The sequence below is a fragment of the Lupinus angustifolius genome, chromosome LG17, assembly GCF_001865875.1.
Source record: "Lupinus angustifolius cultivar Tanjil chromosome LG17, LupAngTanjil_v1.0, whole genome shotgun sequence".
In the NCBI taxonomy this organism is placed as follows: domain Eukaryota; kingdom Viridiplantae; phylum Streptophyta; class Magnoliopsida; order Fabales; family Fabaceae; genus Lupinus; species Lupinus angustifolius.
Window position 1 is genome coordinate 3246417 of NC_032025.1, and position 20582 is coordinate 3266998.

At 31.8% G+C, this 20582-nt stretch overlaps 2 protein-coding genes across 7 annotated transcripts; one reads left to right on the forward strand and one right to left on the reverse strand.

Annotated features, from left to right (window-relative positions):
* On the forward strand, positions 2621-6491 carry LOC109331706 (deoxyribodipyrimidine photo-lyase). Of its 2 annotated transcripts, XM_019566377.1 has the most exons (9): positions 2628-3068; positions 3723-4066; positions 4150-4390; positions 4523-4680; positions 4761-4797; positions 5007-5065; positions 5556-5637; positions 5748-5819; positions 6094-6491. In XM_019566377.1, exons 1-9 carry the CDS (start codon positions 2772-2774, stop codon positions 6265-6267), a joined length of 1464 nt encoding a protein of 487 aa, XP_019421922.1. In that variant the 5' UTR covers positions 2628-2771; the 3' UTR covers positions 6268-6491. The 2 variants fall into 2 exon arrangements, 1 of the variants encoding a protein (XP_019421922.1); XR_002105835.1 differs by lacking the exon at positions 6094-6491 and having other exon boundaries at positions 2621-3068; positions 5540-5637.
* Positions 6480-16720, reverse strand: LOC109331705 (SNARE-interacting protein KEULE-like). Of its 5 annotated transcripts, none has more exons than XM_019566373.1 (22): positions 16382-16720; positions 15200-15258; positions 14599-14680; positions 13867-13902; positions 13667-13745; positions 13082-13132; positions 12892-12988; positions 12752-12784; positions 11801-11926; positions 11498-11689; positions 11320-11403; positions 11140-11238; positions 10987-11063; positions 9865-9961; positions 8752-8877; positions 8521-8616; positions 8275-8394; positions 8122-8193; positions 7526-7725; positions 6917-7007; positions 6739-6828; positions 6480-6645 (listed from the first exon to the last, which is right to left on the reverse strand). In XM_019566373.1, exons 1-22 carry the CDS (start codon positions 16455-16457, stop codon positions 6592-6594), a joined length of 2037 nt encoding a protein of 678 aa, XP_019421918.1. In that variant the 5' UTR covers positions 16458-16720; the 3' UTR covers positions 6480-6591. The 5 variants fall into 5 exon arrangements, with proteins under 5 accessions (XP_019421918.1, XP_019421917.1, XP_019421919.1 ...); XM_019566372.1 differs by having other exon boundaries at positions 8122-8196; positions 16382-16717; XM_019566374.1 differs by lacking the exon at positions 13867-13902 and having other exon boundaries at positions 8122-8196; positions 16382-16716.

Below are 20582 nucleotides of genomic sequence, written 5' to 3' on the forward strand. Positions count from 1 at the left end.
TGACCAACAAAACGTTGATCTAGTTGTATAAGATTTTACTTAATTCTCAAATAGGTCAAAAGTGTAAAGTTTGATTCATGTGAATAACACTTGTTGGAGTACTTATCGAGGGTGGGGGATACACTTGTTTATTAAAGACTAATTGATAATGTGCTCATTATGCTTTATGCAGCAATTATGTTGTTGTTGATAATGGCTGGAATGGACCCTTCATCTGTTTTGGGATACAGGGTATTTAAATCACCTACTATTATATTGGTCAAGTGAAAGAGATTTAAGTTACATAAATATCTTGAATACGATTGATATTTTAATTCATGTGTATTTAACAATAGAATATTGGAAGAAATCTTTATTATTTATATTGGTGAGTGGAAGAATAAGCTGGAAAGTGAAAACAAAGAAAAAACATCTGCTACTTACCCTCTAAAGCATAGCAGTTTCCAAGTTAAGGAGAGCTTCTACAGTTCCACTTTTCTATTCAATAAAAATTATTTTTATTTGGAAAACCACAAACAAAATTTGAATTACAAAAAGAAATAAATTGAAACAGAATATAATCTAACACTCTATATGTTCTCTGAGACTATAGTCTAATCTTATCAACAATCATAATAGTATCAACAGGAATGTGTTTGAAATAGGAATCTCTATTCTTCTTGATGGCTTTCCTCCACACACACACTCCAACCACTTCAAACAGCAAAAAGGTTAAAGATTAAATTAAATGAGTGTCTTTAACTTTAGGTGAGTAGAAAAGTATATTATAGAATATAGTATAGTATTATTACCACTCATTGGGTCTTCTAATTACTCATTTAAGTGAGAGACAGAAATCATTGTCGGCAAGCCCTTACTAAAGCTGAGTAATCACCAACTAACTAAAAGCTCATTCATTCTATCACTTTCTCTGTATATGTTTGTCTATGTCTCTCTACATTACATATATGTTAAAGTTTTTTCACCAGTATGCATTTGTGGGTTAAAAGTAAAAGGGAAAGGAAATATAATGATTATTGATTTGGTATAGGAATAGGAATAGGACGAAACACACTCTTTATACAAGAATCTTCTTCTGTTCCAAAGCCTAATAATGTGAACTTTTTCTTTTATCTTTCCCACCCCTTTATTAATCATTGTTGGTTTTACTTAATAGCTGACTTTATTTGTGTCATTTTCTACCGGGAAGAACACATTGAGGAATTGTTGCTTGGCACAAAGAAGAATTACCAATTGCCACAGGCCCTGATATAAGTTTAACTTTGATAATCATTCAGCAAGTGGTTTTGTTATCTATGCTGTATTTAATACGACAACAACACTAATTCATAAAGTTGAATATTTTCAAAAGGTAAAAAACTAAGCCATAAGAGTTTTTGTAAGATCTTCTAACATGTTAGTCGGTAGAAAGATTGGAGTTATATGTATTTGCCAACAATGCTAAACTTTTTTGAAAGATCCGACATATAATTTTCCCTTTCAGTTTATTTGCGAAATTATTCCCTTTGTTATTTGTTTCTTTCAAGAGGATAATAATATTAGTGATAATTAACGGATGCATAGAGGATAAATATGAAAACATTTTTTTATGGAAATTACCTATATTAATTAGCAGCATTGGTTAGAGGGTTTCTTTCTTTATAAGCAAATGAAATATTTTTTGAATACCCCAACTCCTTGAATATATCTTAACATCTCATTGTTGTATAGTTGAAGATTTGCGTATAATGCTCCAAAATTCATAAAACATACTTATGAAATAGTTTAGTTTGCTTACAAGGTCAATGCAGCAGACCTCATATAAATGACTCTATGATACATACCTAAACTAGAGATTTGCAACGAAAAACTAGCACATAATCATGACATTAAATATCATATATTAATATTACATTAATGATTTAAGTTATCATATGACATAGATAAATACATAAGATAAACCCAAGATAATTCACGAATCAAGGATAACCATGTATGTAATATAAGCATCCAAATTAAATTAGAGGATTTGTCAACTAGAATCTATAAACAATAAATGAGATATGATCAACAATTTGAGAAACATAAACAATTGGAAATTCTATTATACATGTGTGTCTTTTGGAAAATGTAACTACAGTCATGTACACACTTTTTATAAACACTTAGCTCTTTCGAGAGAAGTTTATAAAATTGATTTCCTCAGGACTTCACTAAGTTAAATTAAAGTTTCTTACATGTCATGATGAGTTGGAATGAAGAAAAAAATCACATTTGAAATGGAGAGTGAATAGAAAGGAAGGAAAGGATAGAGAAATCCCACACTAAAAGTTTTACCTTCACTTTTGATAAGAAAATAGGAAAATGAATATTTCTACAACATTCATCTATACTTAACTACTTCTATTATACCGTTTCATAAATTTGTTTTTCCTTTGTTTTATATTTCCTACAAACTAAAAGCTAGTGTGGGTCTTGAAATCGACCCACCCCATTTTCTCTTATAACTGGGAGAGACCTAGCTATGCTATGGGCCTAGCATGAAATCCAATAAATATAAAAAATCGATATACACATGTCAAACATAGACATGAACAGCGTATGTTTGGTTTGAAACCACAAATAAAACAGTTGCAATTCCCTCCAACACTTTAATGTTACGTTAACTTCTCTCTTCTCTTCCCTCCAAACTCAATCAACATTACCCAATTTCCCTTCTTACCAAAAACATGAATCTTTAAGCATTGCTACTTTCTTCAAGATCCACACACATCGATTCAGCACAGTTATCAATGTCAGTTCAGTTGGGTCGGATTCGGACCCTGAAAGAAGGGTTGACCCATTCAGATGGAAAACCGGGTCCCGTTGTGTATTGGATGTTCAGGGATCAACGGATCAGAGACAATTGGGCTCTCATCCACGCCGTTCATCAAGCCAACAAATCTAACGTTCCTGTTGCCGTTGTTTTCAATCTCTTTGATCAGTTTCTTGGCGCGAAATCACGTCATTTAGGGTTTATGCTCAGAGGTTTGCGCCAATTGTCGCAACAATTGCGAAACAATCTTCAAATACCCTTTTTCTTGTTTCGCGTAATTTCCTATTTTCCCAACCCTGTCTCTACTTTTTTTCGCAATATACTCTTTTCGATATCCTATTTTAGGAAACTTTTGCATTATTGGATGTAGTGCTGAATATATAATGTAGAGTAGCGGGTCTCACTTGAAATGCAACTAGTAGTAATAAAGATGGTTGCTTTTGTGTATACAAATTAAGTAAGAACTTATTGAATAAACTGAAAAAAAAATCATTTTCATAAGTGCTAAAAATAGGAGTAAGCTTATTTTCATAAACTTTTGTAATGGGCTTTTTGAAATAAGTTAAATGGAACTTATAAGAAGTTCATAAACTTTTGTAATAGGCTTATTGAAATAAGTTAGATGGAACTTATAGAAGGTCGTAAGCTACTTTTATAATTTTGTTTTCATTAGCTTCTTTGTTAGGTTTATTAAAATAAGCTATAAGGAGGTTGTAGGAAGGTCATAATCTTTGTTCATAAGGTATTTTTATAGTTTATTTTCATAAGCTGCTCACATAAGTCTAAATGAGCTCTCTATAAGCTCTTCTAAGTGCCCTTAAGAGTGTATTGATGATAATATTGAAAATAGCGTGTTACTGTTTTGGTGGTTTCTAGTCTGATTTTGAGATTATTAACTGCTTAAAGTTGTTTTTTTTTACAATTGTAGGGAGAAGCAGAGGAGACTGTACCAAAATTTCTGAGAGAATGTGGAGCTTCATTGTTGGTGACAGATTTCTCGCCTTTGCGGGAAGTGCGGAGGTGCAAAGAGGAGATTGTCAAACGGGTAAACAATTCGATTACCATACATGAAGTGGATGCTCACAATGTAGTACCCCTTTGGGTCGCCTCTGATAAATTAGAATACAGTGCTAGAACCTTAAGGGGAAAGATTAACAAAAGGCTTTCTGAGTATCTTATTGATTTTCCGACAATTGAACCACCAACTAGGAAATGGGTCATCGCCGAGGAGCAGTGCATTGACTGGGATGAACTCATTGCTGATGTATTGAGGTTAGAGTAGATACTGTTTTTTTGTTCTTAAATTCAAATTGAATCATATAAGATATGTTGGCATGATTATTTTCTATAACTAGGAATGGAGCCGATGTTCCTGAAATTAATTGGTGTGAACCAGGAGAAATTGCTGCAATGGAAGTATTGATGGGAAGTGAAAATGGATTTTTGACTAAAAAGTTAAAAAATTATTCGGTAGATCGCAACAACCCATGCAAACCCACTGCCCTTTCTGGTTTATCTCCCTATTTGCACTTTGGACAGATATCTTCTCAGCGGTGTGCTTTAGAAGCACGCAAGCTGAAAACTTCACATCCTCAGGTTTGTTTTACATATGCTTCTGTTCACAGTAAGTTCATTGCATCTGTTTCTTAATTTTCTTCCAAAATGGTAATAATATCTTATACCTTATTTTTGGCATAACCTTCATATTATTTGTCTGCTGGTCTAAAGGCAGTTGATGCTTTCTTGGAGGAGTTGATTGTGCGGAGAGAACTTGCTGATAACTTTTGCTTCTATCAGCCACATTATGATTCATTACAAGGAGCATGGGAGTGGGCTCGCAAGACCTTAATGGATCATGCCGATGACAAGCGAGAACATATTTACTCGTGAGTCTCTTTTTTCTTCTTCTAAATATATATTTATTTTGTTTACTGGCAAGCTAATATGCAGTTTTTTGTTTTTCCAGGAGGGAGCAGTTGGAGAAAGCCCAAACTGCTGATCCTGTAAAGTCAACCTTTCATGGATAATGTTAATGATAATTTTCACAGTTAGACACCTGACAAAGACTCACACTGTCTTAGTTTTGTTTTACTGGTCCTCAAGTTCAAATTGATGCATTATTAGTCTTCAGCACTTTGTGATTCATTGGTTTTTCACTATCTCATTGTCATTCGCCTTAATAAGGTTTATAACACTTCGTTGCAATTATCAGCTCTGGAATGCTTCTCAGCTGGAGATGGTTTACTATGGGAAAATGCATGGTTTCATGCGGTAAGTGATTTCTTGTCTCCTTTTGTTGCTTGATGGAGAATCTTGGTAGCTTGTTTCAAGTTTATTATGTACATCTCTTACAAGACTTATATCTCCTGTCTCCAAAAACCTTAGGTAGGTGATATATATTATCAGCCATAAGACTGCATTGATAAGAAAACCACCACCCTTGTTTCATATTGATAACTAGCTCCTCACACTACAAGGAATCAATGCTTTCCTAAAGCAATAACACTAGGCTGTCATGAATATCTTGTGGACAAACTGATGCTGTGCCATCAGCTTAGGTTTTTTCCCGCTTTTTGTTTCTTTGCTTGGTATAGGGGAAGGTAAAAAATTAATATGAACAAGTTCTTACATTAGCATGACTCTTATACTATATGTGGGCTGAGACACACCGCATCTCTTGTAATCTGAGTACAGTTTATAGAAGTTTAAATTTCATCTTATTTTTATTTTTGTTTCCTTAATGAGAGAATATCACATACAGAATGTACTGGGCAAAGAAGATACTTGAGTGGACAAGAGGGCCTGAAGAAGCACTTGAGATAGCCATATATCTCAATGATAAGGTAAGTCTACACTTAGTTAACATGGAGAAGTAATAAAATAACAAATGCTGTTCTGGTGAGACAACTGTTATTGGAATTTGTATAAATGATTGCAATTCACTTCACTGCAGTATCAAATAGATGGCAGGGATCCAAGTGGTTATGTTGGCTGCATGTGGTCAATATGTGGAGTTCATGATCAGGTCCATATATGTTGATCTTATTTGATACAATTGAATTTGAATATTTAGAAAGAATGAAGAGTGGATTTTTGGGGGTTCAGAGTGCTTTTGGTGCCTGTAGAATGTAATATTTACATTTTCTGCAGAACTGATTTGGGCTTTCGAAATTACTCAACCAAATGAACTCTAATAATGTGTGCTGCTAGACATCATATAAAGAATAAAGATGAATTAGAATTATATTTTTTTCTTCAAGAATTCTCAGTTTTGGCTTATATATGTTTATGCATTTCAGGGTTGGCGAGAGCGACCTGTATTTGGGAAGATACGATACATGAACTACGCAGGCTGCAAAAGAAAATTCAATGTGGACGGTTACATTGCATATGTGAACTTATTAGTTGGTGAGGTGAGAAAGAGAAAAGCTGAAAACTTGCTATCTGGAAAGGAGAAAGTACTCCGACGTTAGTATATTGTGATCCTGAAGATTGAAGAAAACACATATGACAGTGTATAGGCATATTTTGTGTTTGGGTTAATGTGCCATTTTACAGAATAGTCTCTACTGTTTTGCCACGAGTTTTGAATGCCAAGTTTTTTCTTCCAGCAGTACGAAGTAACAATTTCTTTTTGGGTCAAATTAGATAAATTATTCCGATAGTTAAACAATAAAGATTTTCGAGCATATGCACAGCACCATTCAATGACACGGTTGAACCACAAGCTGTCATATGTTCAAAGAATTTGCATCATTGATAAGATTACAACACAATCTTAATTTTACAAAAAAACATCATATCTGGAGATCATCCAATGTAAGTTCATGCGTCGTTAGCGTCCTCAATTTCTGCAAAAGAAGGAAATTTGCATGCAAGGATGGTTATGTCAGTGCCTGTTTAAGGAAAATGTTTGGCATTGAAAATGGTTAAGAGTTCAATACCTTAATAAATTGTGCAGGATCATCAAGACTCGAGGAGCCCAGAATAATTTCCCTCTTCAGCTTACCAGTAAGCTTGTGGCAAACCCTAAGCTGAGGATTAAAACAACAGATCAGATTAGAAAATCTGAAAAAAGAATGAATGTTTAAAATCTCATTGTATCAAAAGAGTTATCTAAACCTCTGATCTGGTCGCTCCACCAACAATGAACACAAAAATTCGTCGCCCCATCTTCATGAAATCACTAGATGCAAGTCTCAGCGATGAATCACTATATGACATCAGGAAAGATAAAAATTACATGTGAGAAAGTTGCAGCACACTTGGACATTCCAACAGAAACATGGGAATTCCCCACAAGGCCACAAATTATCTTATACTCCATCCCACCTCTTTTATAAATAAATTTAACTAATTTTACATATATCAAGTATATTAGTTAAAAACAATTAATTGTTTTGATAGTGAAAAACATACAAATGATTACACTTATTATTCAACATGTAGTTTATTGAAATTTGTTTCAATAAGTAGTTAAATTTACTTATATTTCAGACCAACAAATATTTTATTTTTTTGCTTCTAAAGAGTGGGGTGGGGAAAACAAAGTTAGTTATCTTATATATAGTAACAAGCTTGCACAAGTCTACACAACTAAAAAGTGAGGGGGAAATAATATGAAGATGCCCAGAAGGGAGAACAAGGTTAATGGAGGAAGAAAGAATTATAAACTCTCATTAAGCAATTATCAGATTACTAAGAAGTACTGATGAGGAAAGAAAATAAAACCTTGTATTTCCATCCTCAACGGCTCGCGGTCGAGCCCAAGTTGGTCTGAGCCTCGATCTTATTGAATGAGCAGGAGAATTTTGGTTTACATGCCCACTGACAGGTGTACTAGGTGTACTATAGAAACTTGGACTTGGGTCATTCAAACATGGATAGTCTTCCTTAGACAATTCATTTTTCGCAAGTTTCTCAATGAGTTCCTAAAAAATCATCCACTCATCACATACGAGCCTATAAAATTTGAAGGTAGATATGCAGCCAACTGGATCACCAAAAACATGATTTTCACATAATTTAAAAAAAAAGAATCAACTTAAGGAAAATTGGATTGACTTTTTTCTCTCTTTATATCACAATGACATTGAAAGATTGAATAGTAAATGTTGTGTGCTTTAGCATATCCGAAGCTAAAATTTCAATTGTGATCTTCAGATTATACAAGTACATCATAAGCACATCTACATGCAAAGTCCAAAACTAACAAGGAAAAGGCAAAAGAAAGTTGTTCAACAGCAGTTTTGCCTGTACCTCTGCACGAGATTTTCATAAGTAAATGCATGTTTTGTGCGCGAAAATCATACTAACACAATTTGTACCTCTATTATGGGATAAAAACGGAATAGCTGCCATGTCTCTTCATCAGAACGGTCTAACCTTGCTGCACGCTTCTTCTGACAACGTAACAGAATAGTTTTCAGACATAATATAACATTGAAAAATCACATATTTAAATTAGAAATTAACTCTACCTTATGGATATCAAATTTAAGACCAAAAGCACCAGTTGACCTTTTTTTGGTATTTGGTTGTCCCCCGAGCATTCTCAAATTATTCACAACAAGCGCATCCTCATCTGTCAACTGTGCTGCCTGAAAGGCATTTTAAAGATAAAATTTGAGTAAGTATTAGGAAATTGACAGCATATTTATTCTTTGAAATATAAAAAGTACCATAAGTGGAATTTAACTTCGCACCAAGTAAGAAAGAAACTGTACCTTCATCAAATCCTTACCCTTTTTTCCATCAAATTTCTCAGGATATATGGCAGCAAGAATCAACAACAAGCGCAGCTTATTTTCACTAGATGTATCCTGCTTAAAAGTGGTATTCATATTCAAGTTGCATGTCTTATGTAACAACTCATACTTTTTCACTACAAAACTTTCTCATTTTCATATTTGCATTGACTGGGTGTAGGGAAAGTTCCCCCCCTAAGAACTACTTACTTCTTTCGTGGTCAAAAATTTGATCATATTTTTCATTCCTGCATCTCCAAAAACAAGATCTTGCTCCAGCTGGCCAAGTTCCCGAAGTCCTGATTCCTTAATGATACCGTTAATTTTTCCAGCAATCTGGACAAAGAGGCTCATCGTTGTAAAGCTGTGGTGGCACCCATGATCATAATCACATCCAGCATCGTTATTAAAAGTTTAAATATGCAAATCAATCTCCAACTCCCTGTTTTTTTTAAACCACTAAATCCGTGTAGTTTAAAAACTATAAATGAGTTCCTAGTTGCAAGAAAAAAATTAATTGGGTCCTTGTAAGCTGTAAGGACTGAATAATAAACAGGATTATTGGAAAGTTTTATGAAACTATATGGACGCGTTTATAATCCTTAAAATTACACACTTACAAATCAATTTAACCTTATAAAATTAATTGACCCACAATCAAACTCTAATGTTAATTAATTGTGAAAAACTCACAAAATAACTAACTTCCAGAAATATCCAAAAAAACGTAAGTAAAAAGTCCATTTATTCAATCATCCACCAGCAAGAATCACTATGGAAGCAGTAATATTATGCAGGATAATGGATAGAGACCTATAAGATCTCTGTTATTATCAGTAAAAGGAAGCAATTCAAGTTTTTGAATGGATATCAATGTTTTAACATTATACTATCAATATTCAAATGCTCAGAGTTGTATTTCTCAATCAGGCAATTTACAAATTGCCAAAATACAGATGAATTGTCATATTTTTCAATCAAGGTCGGCTGACCTTTTCTTCTAGTACGAGCTATACACTCACAGATAAACAATAGTTGAAGGGAAATTTTTAATTGCGATTTGTAATTGGCAGATTGTTCAACTAGTAAATCTACTTGCAATACAAAATTATCAATTACCAGAGAGAAACGTCCAAATTTTAAAAGCCAACCCCATATACTGAGATTAAGGTTTGGTTGTTGTTGTTGTATCATAGAGTAAAATAAGATTCTTCCTTAAGGACATTGCCATGTTGTTAAAGGCCTCTTCTAGGCAGGTCCGATACCCCAAGTACTTGTGTAAAGTGTAAACCATATCAAACAACCATTTACGAAATTACTAACCTCTACATGGAGGGAGAGCTTGTCAATTTGCTCACTGTACTGTGGAAGTGCTCGAACCATTTGTTGCAAGTCCCTTGTTGATATCTCTACACTATCTCTATAAATAAAATACAGTTTTATCATTTAAGTGAAGTTTATCATGACCGGAACTCAGGATGAATAGATAAACATTTCCACCACTCCAAATCTAAGCTTTATTTAAATTATGAAAGGGCCAAATTTCTAGACAACTGAACAAACCCTTGGTTTATTTTCAAATCAGGAACCTGACCATTTTACAGAACAAAAGAAAAAATTGTGGCCCAGTGCACAAGGCTCCTAACTAGTGGCATATAGAGAAGGTAGATCCATGCAACCTTACCTTCGCAAGCGGAGAGGCTATTTCCAAGATTTCAACCCATGACCTCTAGGTCGCAAGACAAACAATCTTAGGGTTGTGTTGAATCTCACCCTCCATTTTACAGAACAGCACAGGTTTAAAATAAATCAATATAAAGCAGGGTGTTTTAATAATACATGACATGGCAACCTTGCATACCACATTCATATGTTAAATAAATCACTTATGACTATGGAACTCTCAAAATGTATCACTTAAATTTTAAACATTATAATGAAGAAAATATTGTAGAATTTTTTTGGCATGGTACCCAACTATGCACTTCGGCATCAAATGCTTTACTTTGCTATCATGAACAACCTCAAGTTTTCTTTCATCTATTCGGTGACGAAAAATTACAGGTGAGTCATACGCAAGCTCAGTTAAAAATTGTTAATCACACTTTCATAGTAGACGGTTTGACTCAAATTCACTTTGCCCCGTAGAACAAATAGTTGATACTTTTCCAGCACATCACTTGCTCCTTCAAAGCAACACTGTGCTACAGATGAGAAGGAAACGTATTCCAGGTGTGCTACAGATAGCAAGCTGCATCAAAATGGAGAGAAGAACTCGGAGATTATGTGATAAATACGGAAAATGAGGGCTGGCAAAGTTTCAGTTTTATATCACAGTGGCTGGTGAATTTGAGTCAAACCATACAGATTTAGCAAAAAAAACCGGGCATGCATTTCCTTTCTGATAATGACTGAACCATTAATCCCCGGAAAATTACCACTCACCGTGAACTATGTTGGATTTGTGCAGCTTTGTTCTTTGAAATGAAGCTTGTCATCTTCTCGTGCAATCGTTCACTAGCCTGTTAAGGCCATCAATGTCAAAAGGTATTTGTATTGCTCGGGTATATAAAAGTAGAAGTGTAAATGAGGACATACATCAGCAATATGTGCATGGCGAAGCTCAAGCCATATAGGATCATGGTCCTCCAAAAGAACCTCTTTTTTCTCAGGTGGACCACCAGTCTTGCTAGGAACCTTTAAAATACAGTTGATTCATGTTTATATATGAAATAGAGAACACATATTCAGAGACGGGAGAGAGATTGTATAAGTTACTTCATGAACATATTTATTTCCCTCCATCTTCAGCAAATCATGACACATGGCATCATACGTCCATTCATGTATCACTGGAGCAATCTACAAATCCAGAAAAATATCCTCAATGTAAACAACATAACAGTCTATTAAAAGAGTATTATAAGTTAGTGACCAGCAAATGGAGCTAAGAAACCTGATCAATAGATCTGTCAAGAATGAGCAACTCGCAGGTCTCTCTCTGTGGAAAATTAGATATAGTTTTCCTATATTTCATAAGGAAGTCCCAGACTCCAGCAGCAAGCTTCGTAGGAATAAGATCACGAAAAGTAGTTACTGTGGTTGTATCTAGGGACTTGGCAGCACGAAAACGAATAGAAGGGAATTCCTATTAAAAAAATACATGCTTCAGAAGACTTCTCAATCACCTGATTGAAAAATTATTGAGCATTGACTACAACATTTTGTCTTCGTGTCATAAGGAATACTAACTACATACTCTTAATGAAGCAAACACTGTAGCAATCTGCTTAGCCATCGCATTCAAAGATGCAACACCTTTATAATTATTTTCTTCATCCCCAAATAGCTCCTCTAAAGCTCTCTCTTTACTTGTGATGAAACCCTGCATTAACAAGCCAAAAAACAAATACCTCAATTGAAGACACCAAATATTGGGATAATGATGAAGACGGTGGTGAAAATAAACACTAATAATTAATAGTGTTCCTCATGATAACAGCTAAAGGTTGATAAATATTTCTTGGGGGAAAGACATCAACAAGCAGATTTCAAGAATTGAGATCCTAATAAGATATTTTAAAAGAATGAAGCTCAGATACTCGAAAAAAGAAAAAATGTTGGTACTGAACCCATATCCCTATTCGATACAGATACAATACTTCCTGGTACATATCCAGCAAGTATTCCATAATTGTTTTAGAAAAGTAAAAAAAAAAATCATCTGATATGTTTTTTATATGACTCAAGCTACATTTGACGTCTTTTTAGATGTGTTTATCACCCCTATATGCAATACATCTAACATTAGATATCAATTTAGTAAAGATGCTTTTGAATTGTAAGATACTGAATAGTGTCGAGACTTCTTTTTAATTGTACCGAAGATATTTTTTTCACATTCTGAAATAGGGAAATAACATATTATGCTAAAGGCAGAAACTACGCTTTTCTATTATGATCACAAGCATCTTCTTGTGGATTGTGATCATCAGTATTAATGAGACATGATCAATGCCTCTTCACAAATATTTGGCAACTATATATGTCATAGTTATTTTGAGGCAGGATAGAAAATGGTGTATTCAAATGTATTAATAAGAGTTCAAGACCTGTGTTTTCTTATGCACACTTACTATTTTCTGATTCCGTAACCAGTGCCCTCATTCCCAGGACCAACAAATTAAAGTGCAAGTGAACAACCACATACCTGGCTGTCTATGGCAAAAAACTCCAAATTCATCTGCATAATGTCATCCAAATGAGGAGGAAATCAGAATAAGCAATAGAAATTTTTGGCCACAAATAAGAACTGAAGCACATTCTAGTTGTTAAAATATATGTCTACACCTCTCTCAATGCTCCTAACCGAGGCAACACCCATGTATCTTTCTTAATGTCCATAACCAAATCTCTGGAAATAGGTGAACTGAAGAAAACAAATGCCCTACAAGAACACAGAATAAAACAGGCTTGAAAACAAATAAGTTAAAGCCAGGATCAATTGCACACAGGAGATGTTATAAATATAATTACGTACTTCCTGTATAAGGGGGTCTTTCCAGACATGTCTGACAAAAATATATTCACACTGCCAACAGAGATGGAAAGAAAATCATTAAATATCGACCGGTCCTTAAAAACTTGACAATTTTGATTAAGTCAATTCCACACCAAAGCAAAATGAAAATGTCTTACAGCCAAAACAATTAATATTTATAAATGATAAATGAATAATTAGAAGAGAAATACAAAGACAAAATCATGTTATTTCATAGAGAACAGAACAGAAAATTCAAAACAAAACTATAAAAATTTGAAGTAAAGAAGTAACATGACATATTTGGAACTAAACATAACCAGAGAAAATAAATAAAGAATCAATTTCATAAAAATTAGGAGAACTAATTGGCGGAGAAGTTAATAGAACAAATAAGTTTTCTAGAACAAATCACAGCTTCCAGAATTTCAAACCCAAAAAATATCTTCCTAATTTTTATTTGGAACCAAAAGACGGAATTATACTCCCCAAAATGCTTTGCAATCTTCATGTTAATTGAGACATTAGTTTCATACTTCATAACAAACTAAAGGATAAGAGGGTAAAAGACAGGGGATAAGTTACTTCTCTCTGGTTGGTTGGATGAAATATATAGAATCCATGGTAGGCAATGGCTGCCTCCGCTTGAAGATGTCTTCAACCACTGCAAAAAGAGCAGCAAAAGCTCATATCATAAAAGAAATAGAACTAAAAGAGAGAGACCCAACAGGATGAGGCTCTCACCAATGCGATATTTGGGGAGGGTCGGATGAATGTAACCTTACTTATGTGAGTGGAGAGGCTATTTCCACAACTACAACCTATGAAAGCCGGATACAAGGAATCAACATTACATTGTGCAAAGGTTCGCCCTCTATACATGAAATAAAACAAATTGTGCAAAACCTACAACTTATATTTCTAAAAAATTCTTCTAAGGTCAATATGTCATTAATTGAATCCACAATTGATAATGAGGAAAATTATTTCTTTCTATGGATTAGAGTATGGACATGTGATTAAGCATGATCATTTCAAGTTTAATAAGTGTGAAAACATGCATAGTTACAAACTCAAATTTAAAGGAATAAAAGTAGCATCATATACTTAATAATATTCAATCCTATGAGATAATGTAGGGAGTCCAGCACAACCTTTGTTCCCCTCCAATTAGTAGGTTGGACAATTTCTACCCAACCCACGTGGGCGGGTTTAAAAGCAGCTGCGCATCAGGGAAGGGCAGTAGCCAGTAGCCCAGTAGCAACTAATCAAGTTAATTTTATTAACTAATCTTCACCAGTTTAACACTTATCTTAAACATATTTAGTTTATGAGACAAATGATTTATTTTAAGATTGCCATTGAATATTATAAAGACTTAACATAAAATATTTGTAAATGTGGGTCAGAGCGAGGCGGTCTGCAGGTTTTAATATTTCTTTCTAAGGGGGGAGGCGGGATTGACTGGATATGGGAAGAAAGAAAAATGAGTTCAAAATTCAATCCTGTATCCTTACATGAAACACCTTCATTTGTGATATCAGCCATCTTGCATGAGTGAGACATTATTTTTACAGTAAGTTTGTCCATTATTAATACCTGCAAGAAAGCAACCAATGAACCAATAGAGGATAGTTATCAACAAATTCACTTTTATTCATCTTCCACACTTCAGTTAAGATTAAAATATGTTTATACTGAGCCGCATGTATGTGTATTTACCTGCATTTACTGCATGCATAATGGCATACTAGTATATATATCTAGATGCAACCAATAAAATAAAAAATAAAAAAGGACCATGATCATTCTATTTGGAAAAAAGACCTAGGACGTACGGTGAGCAGACAGCCGTAGATCCAATGAATAAAGCAATCACTTTAGAGACATGAATTATCCAATTGATTGGTCTTGCAAGGTAAAGATACAAACTAAAAAGACTCCTCAAGTCTATCCCTGGTCTTAATATCAACATTGTGAAATGAAAATCATGTTGAATGATTGCTAGAACGGAACTACCAATTTACATAAAACAGACAAAGGGGTGAGTCCTTCTGTATCCACAGTAAATTTAAAACAATTTATGCATAATTCATCAAAAGCAACAATGTCATATACCTTCCATGTTGATTTTGAATCCCCTGATTTTGCTGACCCGATCATTTCATGTAATAATCCTGGAGGCAATTTCAGTACACATAATTTAAATCAGTTTTCCCAAACAGAAAACAATACGCAATTTAGTAAAAAATAAAATTATATGTTAACGGGGAAAAAGAAAACCCAAAATGATGCAATACCAGCAAAATAACATATTCCCAAAAATATTCACTTCACTGGTTGAAGGCTTTTCAATCAGTCTATCCACTAATGAAAGGGATAAAATAGTGTTGCATTTGCTATGATGACACTAGATGACTACATGTATAGTAATAAATTGATCAGTTAACTCAACACATAAAAGAAATATGGAATGATTTGGAGTGATTTCATCCATTATGTGGACAAGAATAAATGGTATTGCCTATTAGTGAAGCAGAAAGGTGGAACATAAAATCAGAAGATATATAACCTACTAAAAGGATAAAACACAGCATAAAACATGCCACTCACACACAATGGTCTGAGTATAACAAACAAGAGACATGTAAACAAAGAAATTTGCTATTGTCTATACATGTTTGGTATAAAGATTGCCCAAAGGTAGAATTTGATAGATATGTTGGAGTGGCACAAACACCACATATGTGTCTTTCTATATTTGGTTTATTTCCTAAATATAATAGAAAGTGAGACATTTTGATTCACCTAAGACAACACAATAGGATACTCTGTTCATTTTGTTTTATCTGCACACCAAGTGCTACCTAAAATAAACCTTATCACTTCGGGACAAGTGATTATCTCTCCAAACAAAACAAATGCTTATTATCGAAGAATTCAAACTTATACACTTTAACAAAGATCCAAATTACTCTGTTCATCACAATGAGCCTTGAAAAAACAACTTGAAAACTTTATCACTCTTCTCCATCTCCAACCATAATCACCACCAACAACAACAACAACAACAAAATTATTTCCTAACGAAATATAGGGAAGTGTACATTTTGAATGCAATAGCTGCGTTGTGGTGCTTTATCGTACTTGTCATTTAGCTAATAAAAGTGACAGATAATATATTGAGATCATTGAAAGTGAAGAAATTGTATAATTTTGTAATCATGATCAATAAAAACGCTGATTATATAATTAACATGAAATGAAGTATTGAGATATAGATAAGGAAAAGAGAGTTACGGTGGCGAATAATTTGCTTGAAATTTTTGTTTTCACCGCCATAAGAGGATGAGAAATCCGACTCCGACATAGACATGCTGCTACTGATGTTGCCCTCACTCCAATTAATCACTTAATCAGTTAGAGATTATAGAAGAGAAAGCAGAACCCGATCGTGAAAGAATTATTCAGAAGCAAAAAGGTGTGTGCAGAAGAAGGAACACCAACGCAGACGCCAAAAGCATTAAAAAAATAATAATAATAAAAAGGGAAGAGTGAGAAAGAGACTTAACTGGTTTAAGTTGATTATTTACGGTCAAATTATCGATTTTAAAAAAGTGATTATAATTGATGATATGTGTTGGTAATGTGAAAAGTTTGAACAGAAATTCAATAATCCAACGTGACGTGCTGAATTGTACAAGGATTAAGACACCTCTGGATGGGTAGCGGTCGGGCCGGGTCCAAGTTTCCAGAAGCGATGTGAACCGTTGGATGATGAAAACTCAGTCGCAACTTGATGAACCGTTTTTGGGTCCCACCACTCACGCCAACCATTCTGTTTTTTCCGGTTTCCAGTACGACCCTGAAACCCAAAAGTAAAGAATCACCAGCATTAAATAAATATTAATGGAATACTATAATAAATTATATAAAGATTTCTGTGAAAATACATGTATATGGAGATAATCCATAATTCTTTGTCGACATATTAAAATTTAGTTATCATATTTATATTTAAATATAATGTGTTTTATGTGTATTCATGTAAAAAATTATATCTGTGATTAAATACAATTTTATCCCTTTAAGTTCACCCTTTCATGATTTTTGTGTTAGTTTAGAGAATTTAGTTTGTAAATTTGACATGTTTTGTAAAATTAGTCCATCCCATAAGTAGATAACGATACTAATGTGGCAAAATCCCGAAGGCTTGTATGAATTTTCAAATTTTAAACAATGAAAATAAGTAAATACAAATGTTAAAATATTTAACATTTTATATCTCACAATAACTTCAATTATATTATAAAATATAAAAAATGAAACATCTATATCTATACTATATATAAAGCTAAAACATCTTACAACTACTTAATATGTTGTAATTTTTTATTGTATATTTTACCCTTATAATTAACTATTATTACAATGTTTTATACATAATAAAAAATATTAATAGGAGTTAAAGAAAATTACATACCTAGAAATATCATATTATCAATGTAGTTTTTTAAAAGAATTTCAATTCATTTTCATATTATACAATTCATGTTATCATATGATTATATTTTAAATTTGGTTAGAATATTTTAAAAGATCTCCTAAACATCATGTGACAGATAAGAAAAACAATAATATTTATAATCTTGTGTGTGATGTTTATTTCATCCATCTGTTATTTTATAGTATTCATTTTGAATTTAGGATTTCATCATTTTTCTCCACCTTCTCCCTGAAGGCTTTACATGCCTAGCCATCACTACTGCTTATGTTGGATATATTCTTTTGGACGTAGAGGCTTCAATGGTTTGACATTTATTTAAAAAGTTTAAAATCTGTATTAATAATATAAAGTTTTTACATTGTCAACACATTTAATATTAAATTATTCTTTTATTTAAAAGTTAATAGTAGTTCATAAATCGATGGTGAATGATTTATTGACTTACATTGACAGTGTATATATGTTAAATCATTATTTAAATGTTTGTTTTATATATATAAAGTTTGTAGATGTTGTTTTTTTAGAAAAAAAATAAGTTTAAAATTGGCAATCAACTCATGTTATAAACTAACTTATTTTTATGGGAATCCACATCAATCATTTATTTCAAATTTCACTTATGTTTTCTATTGAAATATAAATTTTCACTTTATCATTGATTTTAAGGTTTTTTCTTCTCTTATGTATTCTTTCTTCTACCCAGATTTCAGTAAACATGTGTGTCATATCATTTTTAAATATTAATATTATTTTTATATTGTATTTATTTAAACATTTATTAAGTCATATAAAATTTATATATGATTATAAATATTAAAAATTTATATTAATAAAATATCTACAAAACAATTAAAATATTCATAACATAAATAAATAACTTCTTATGTTTTTTTTGTATGATAAAAAATAATTTATTTATCTACCTTGCCAAATAAAAAATATTCAGATGTTTAATTTTTAGCTAAATACCAAAATATAAGTAAATTAATTAAGATTATAATCTTACATTTTATAAACTAAAACTAATAACGTAATTTATATTAACACATTTTAAAAAGATAAATTTATGAATAATAATAAATATGAACTAGATATTAAGGGGGTATCGATTTAATTTACTTTCTATATTTGATCTAATTGAAAATATCAACTAATATTCATACTATTTCATTTAAAATATTGAATTTTCAATTTGCTTTTATTTCTATTTTCAAAATTTTATTTGTTTGAAAGAAAAATATGGACATGATGTAAATAAAATTTTGAAGACAAAGAAATAAATCAATAATGTTTACAATTCAAACAAACAAAAAGAATAATATGACAAATTGGCACACAGTAAAGGCTGTGGTTGATACAGCTGGAAGCAGACTTGCAAGGGCAAAAGAGAAAAGGACACCTGAGATAAATAAATGAAAATGTTGTAATCCTACTGTTCATTTGTTTAATAATAAATCAATGGTTGTCCTTTTTTAATGATAAATCAATGGTTGTCCTTTTTTAATAATAAATCACCATCACACTCTTAACTTAAAAAGGAACATGACAGAATTGACAAAAAGTAATGAAATAATGTTATCATATACAAATGTTATTACTGTGTAATAATTATATATATGGGAATAAAGTATATTCTAGTATAAGGAGATAAGTTATCTTTTTCTATCACTTTCTATAAAAATATTTTTAAAAATAAACAAAATAGCACACGTGTCACATTTTTACTGGTCAGAGGAGATAAATTATCTCATAATATGAGGAGATACATTATTATATATTAATTACTACAGACATATAAATATATAATTTAACTTGAAAATTATAGGATATCCACAAATACCTTTACCCAAATGAATACTCCCAGATAGGTGTGAGTAGGGACACAACTTACACAAGAAAGTATTATCAACAATCACTGTTATCAAAACATATTATAAATACATTTTTAATAAGTATTATATATTACTTTTAAATTATATATACTGTATTTAATTATTTTCTCATAATGAGTTTTAGTTATTGAATATCAGTGATAATTTATGATGTACACATGTTTTATTATTATTTATGTAATGATTTTTATATACTGAATATAATATATATATATATATAATGAATTTGAAATTTATATGGTATTGACATTGATATAAATAATTAATGTGTATACGGACATAGGTATGCACGTCCATGTTCTCTTTTTTAACATATTTTTGTGGGAGTGCTAATGAATATTCTTATGAGATTATTTAAGAAATAAAGAAATATGTTTTATATTAAAAATAATGTGTTTAATATATTGAGAAGATCTAAACCTGATTTCAATTATAAACAATTATTTGATATATATATATATATATATATATATATATATATAACAATCTAGTCACGATATCTAATAATTTAGATTTATTCACTTACTCTAAGAGAATGTTTTTTAAAAACTCATCATCCTAGTCATCAATGCTTTATATATATCTAATGATTTAAATTTATTCACTAATTGAAACCATTGAATTTTCCTAAAATTGGATTTCCCTCCTCCCATTGAATTTTCCTAAAATTGGATTTCCCTCCTCAAATATAAATTATGACGATCCCTGTCTTAAATAATAATTATACCATATAAATTATTTGTTTCAATTTTAAAAAAGTGAATATTGTTATATTGTCTATACTATAAAGTCAAAACTTGAAATAACTATTACCATGATTATATTTTCCTATTTTGTTATTAGTATTTTTTATTTCTAAAGTAAAACCATATAATTCTAGATAATTATAATTAATACATCTCACTTTAAGTTGGATATTATAATAAATACCAAAATTATAATATGAAGTATACTCAATAAAAACATTCTAATTATCTAAAATAAAAAATACAAATTTAATACTTAATATCATAAATTTGAAACATTTTGAAGACATGCATTACATTATTCAAATATTTTTGTAACACATAGTAATTTGCATTAAATATATTTTGTGAGTATT

What these genes read in the sequence shown, in the direction of transcription:
- LOC109331706 (XM_019566377.1), top strand. Translation starts at nt 2,772, where the DNA reads ATGTCAGTTCAGTTGGGTCGGATTCGGACCCTGAAAGAAGGGTTGACC. An exon ending in CTCATTGCTGATGTATTGAG is followed by an intron (nt 4,067 to 4,149) that starts GTTAGAGTAGAT and finishes TTCTATAACTAG; the next exon opens with GAATGGAGCCGATGTTCCTG. An exon ending in TATGTGGAGTTCATGATCAG is followed by an intron (nt 5,820 to 6,093) that starts GTCCATATATGT and finishes TATGCATTTCAG; the next exon opens with GGTTGGCGAGAGCGACCTGT.
- LOC109331705 (XM_019566372.1), bottom strand. Translation starts at nt 16,457, where the DNA reads ATGTCTATGTCGGAGTCGGATTTCTCATCCTCTTATGGCGGTGAAAAC. An exon ending in AAGACCCCCTTATACAGGAA is followed by an intron (nt 12,989 to 13,081) that starts GTACGTAATTAT and finishes GTGTTCTTGTAG; the next exon opens with GGCATTTGTTTTCTTCAGTT. An exon ending in GGTTAGGAGCATTGAGAGAG is followed by an intron (nt 12,785 to 12,891) that starts GTGTAGACATAT and finishes GACATTATGCAG; the next exon opens with ATGAATTTGGAGTTTTTTGC.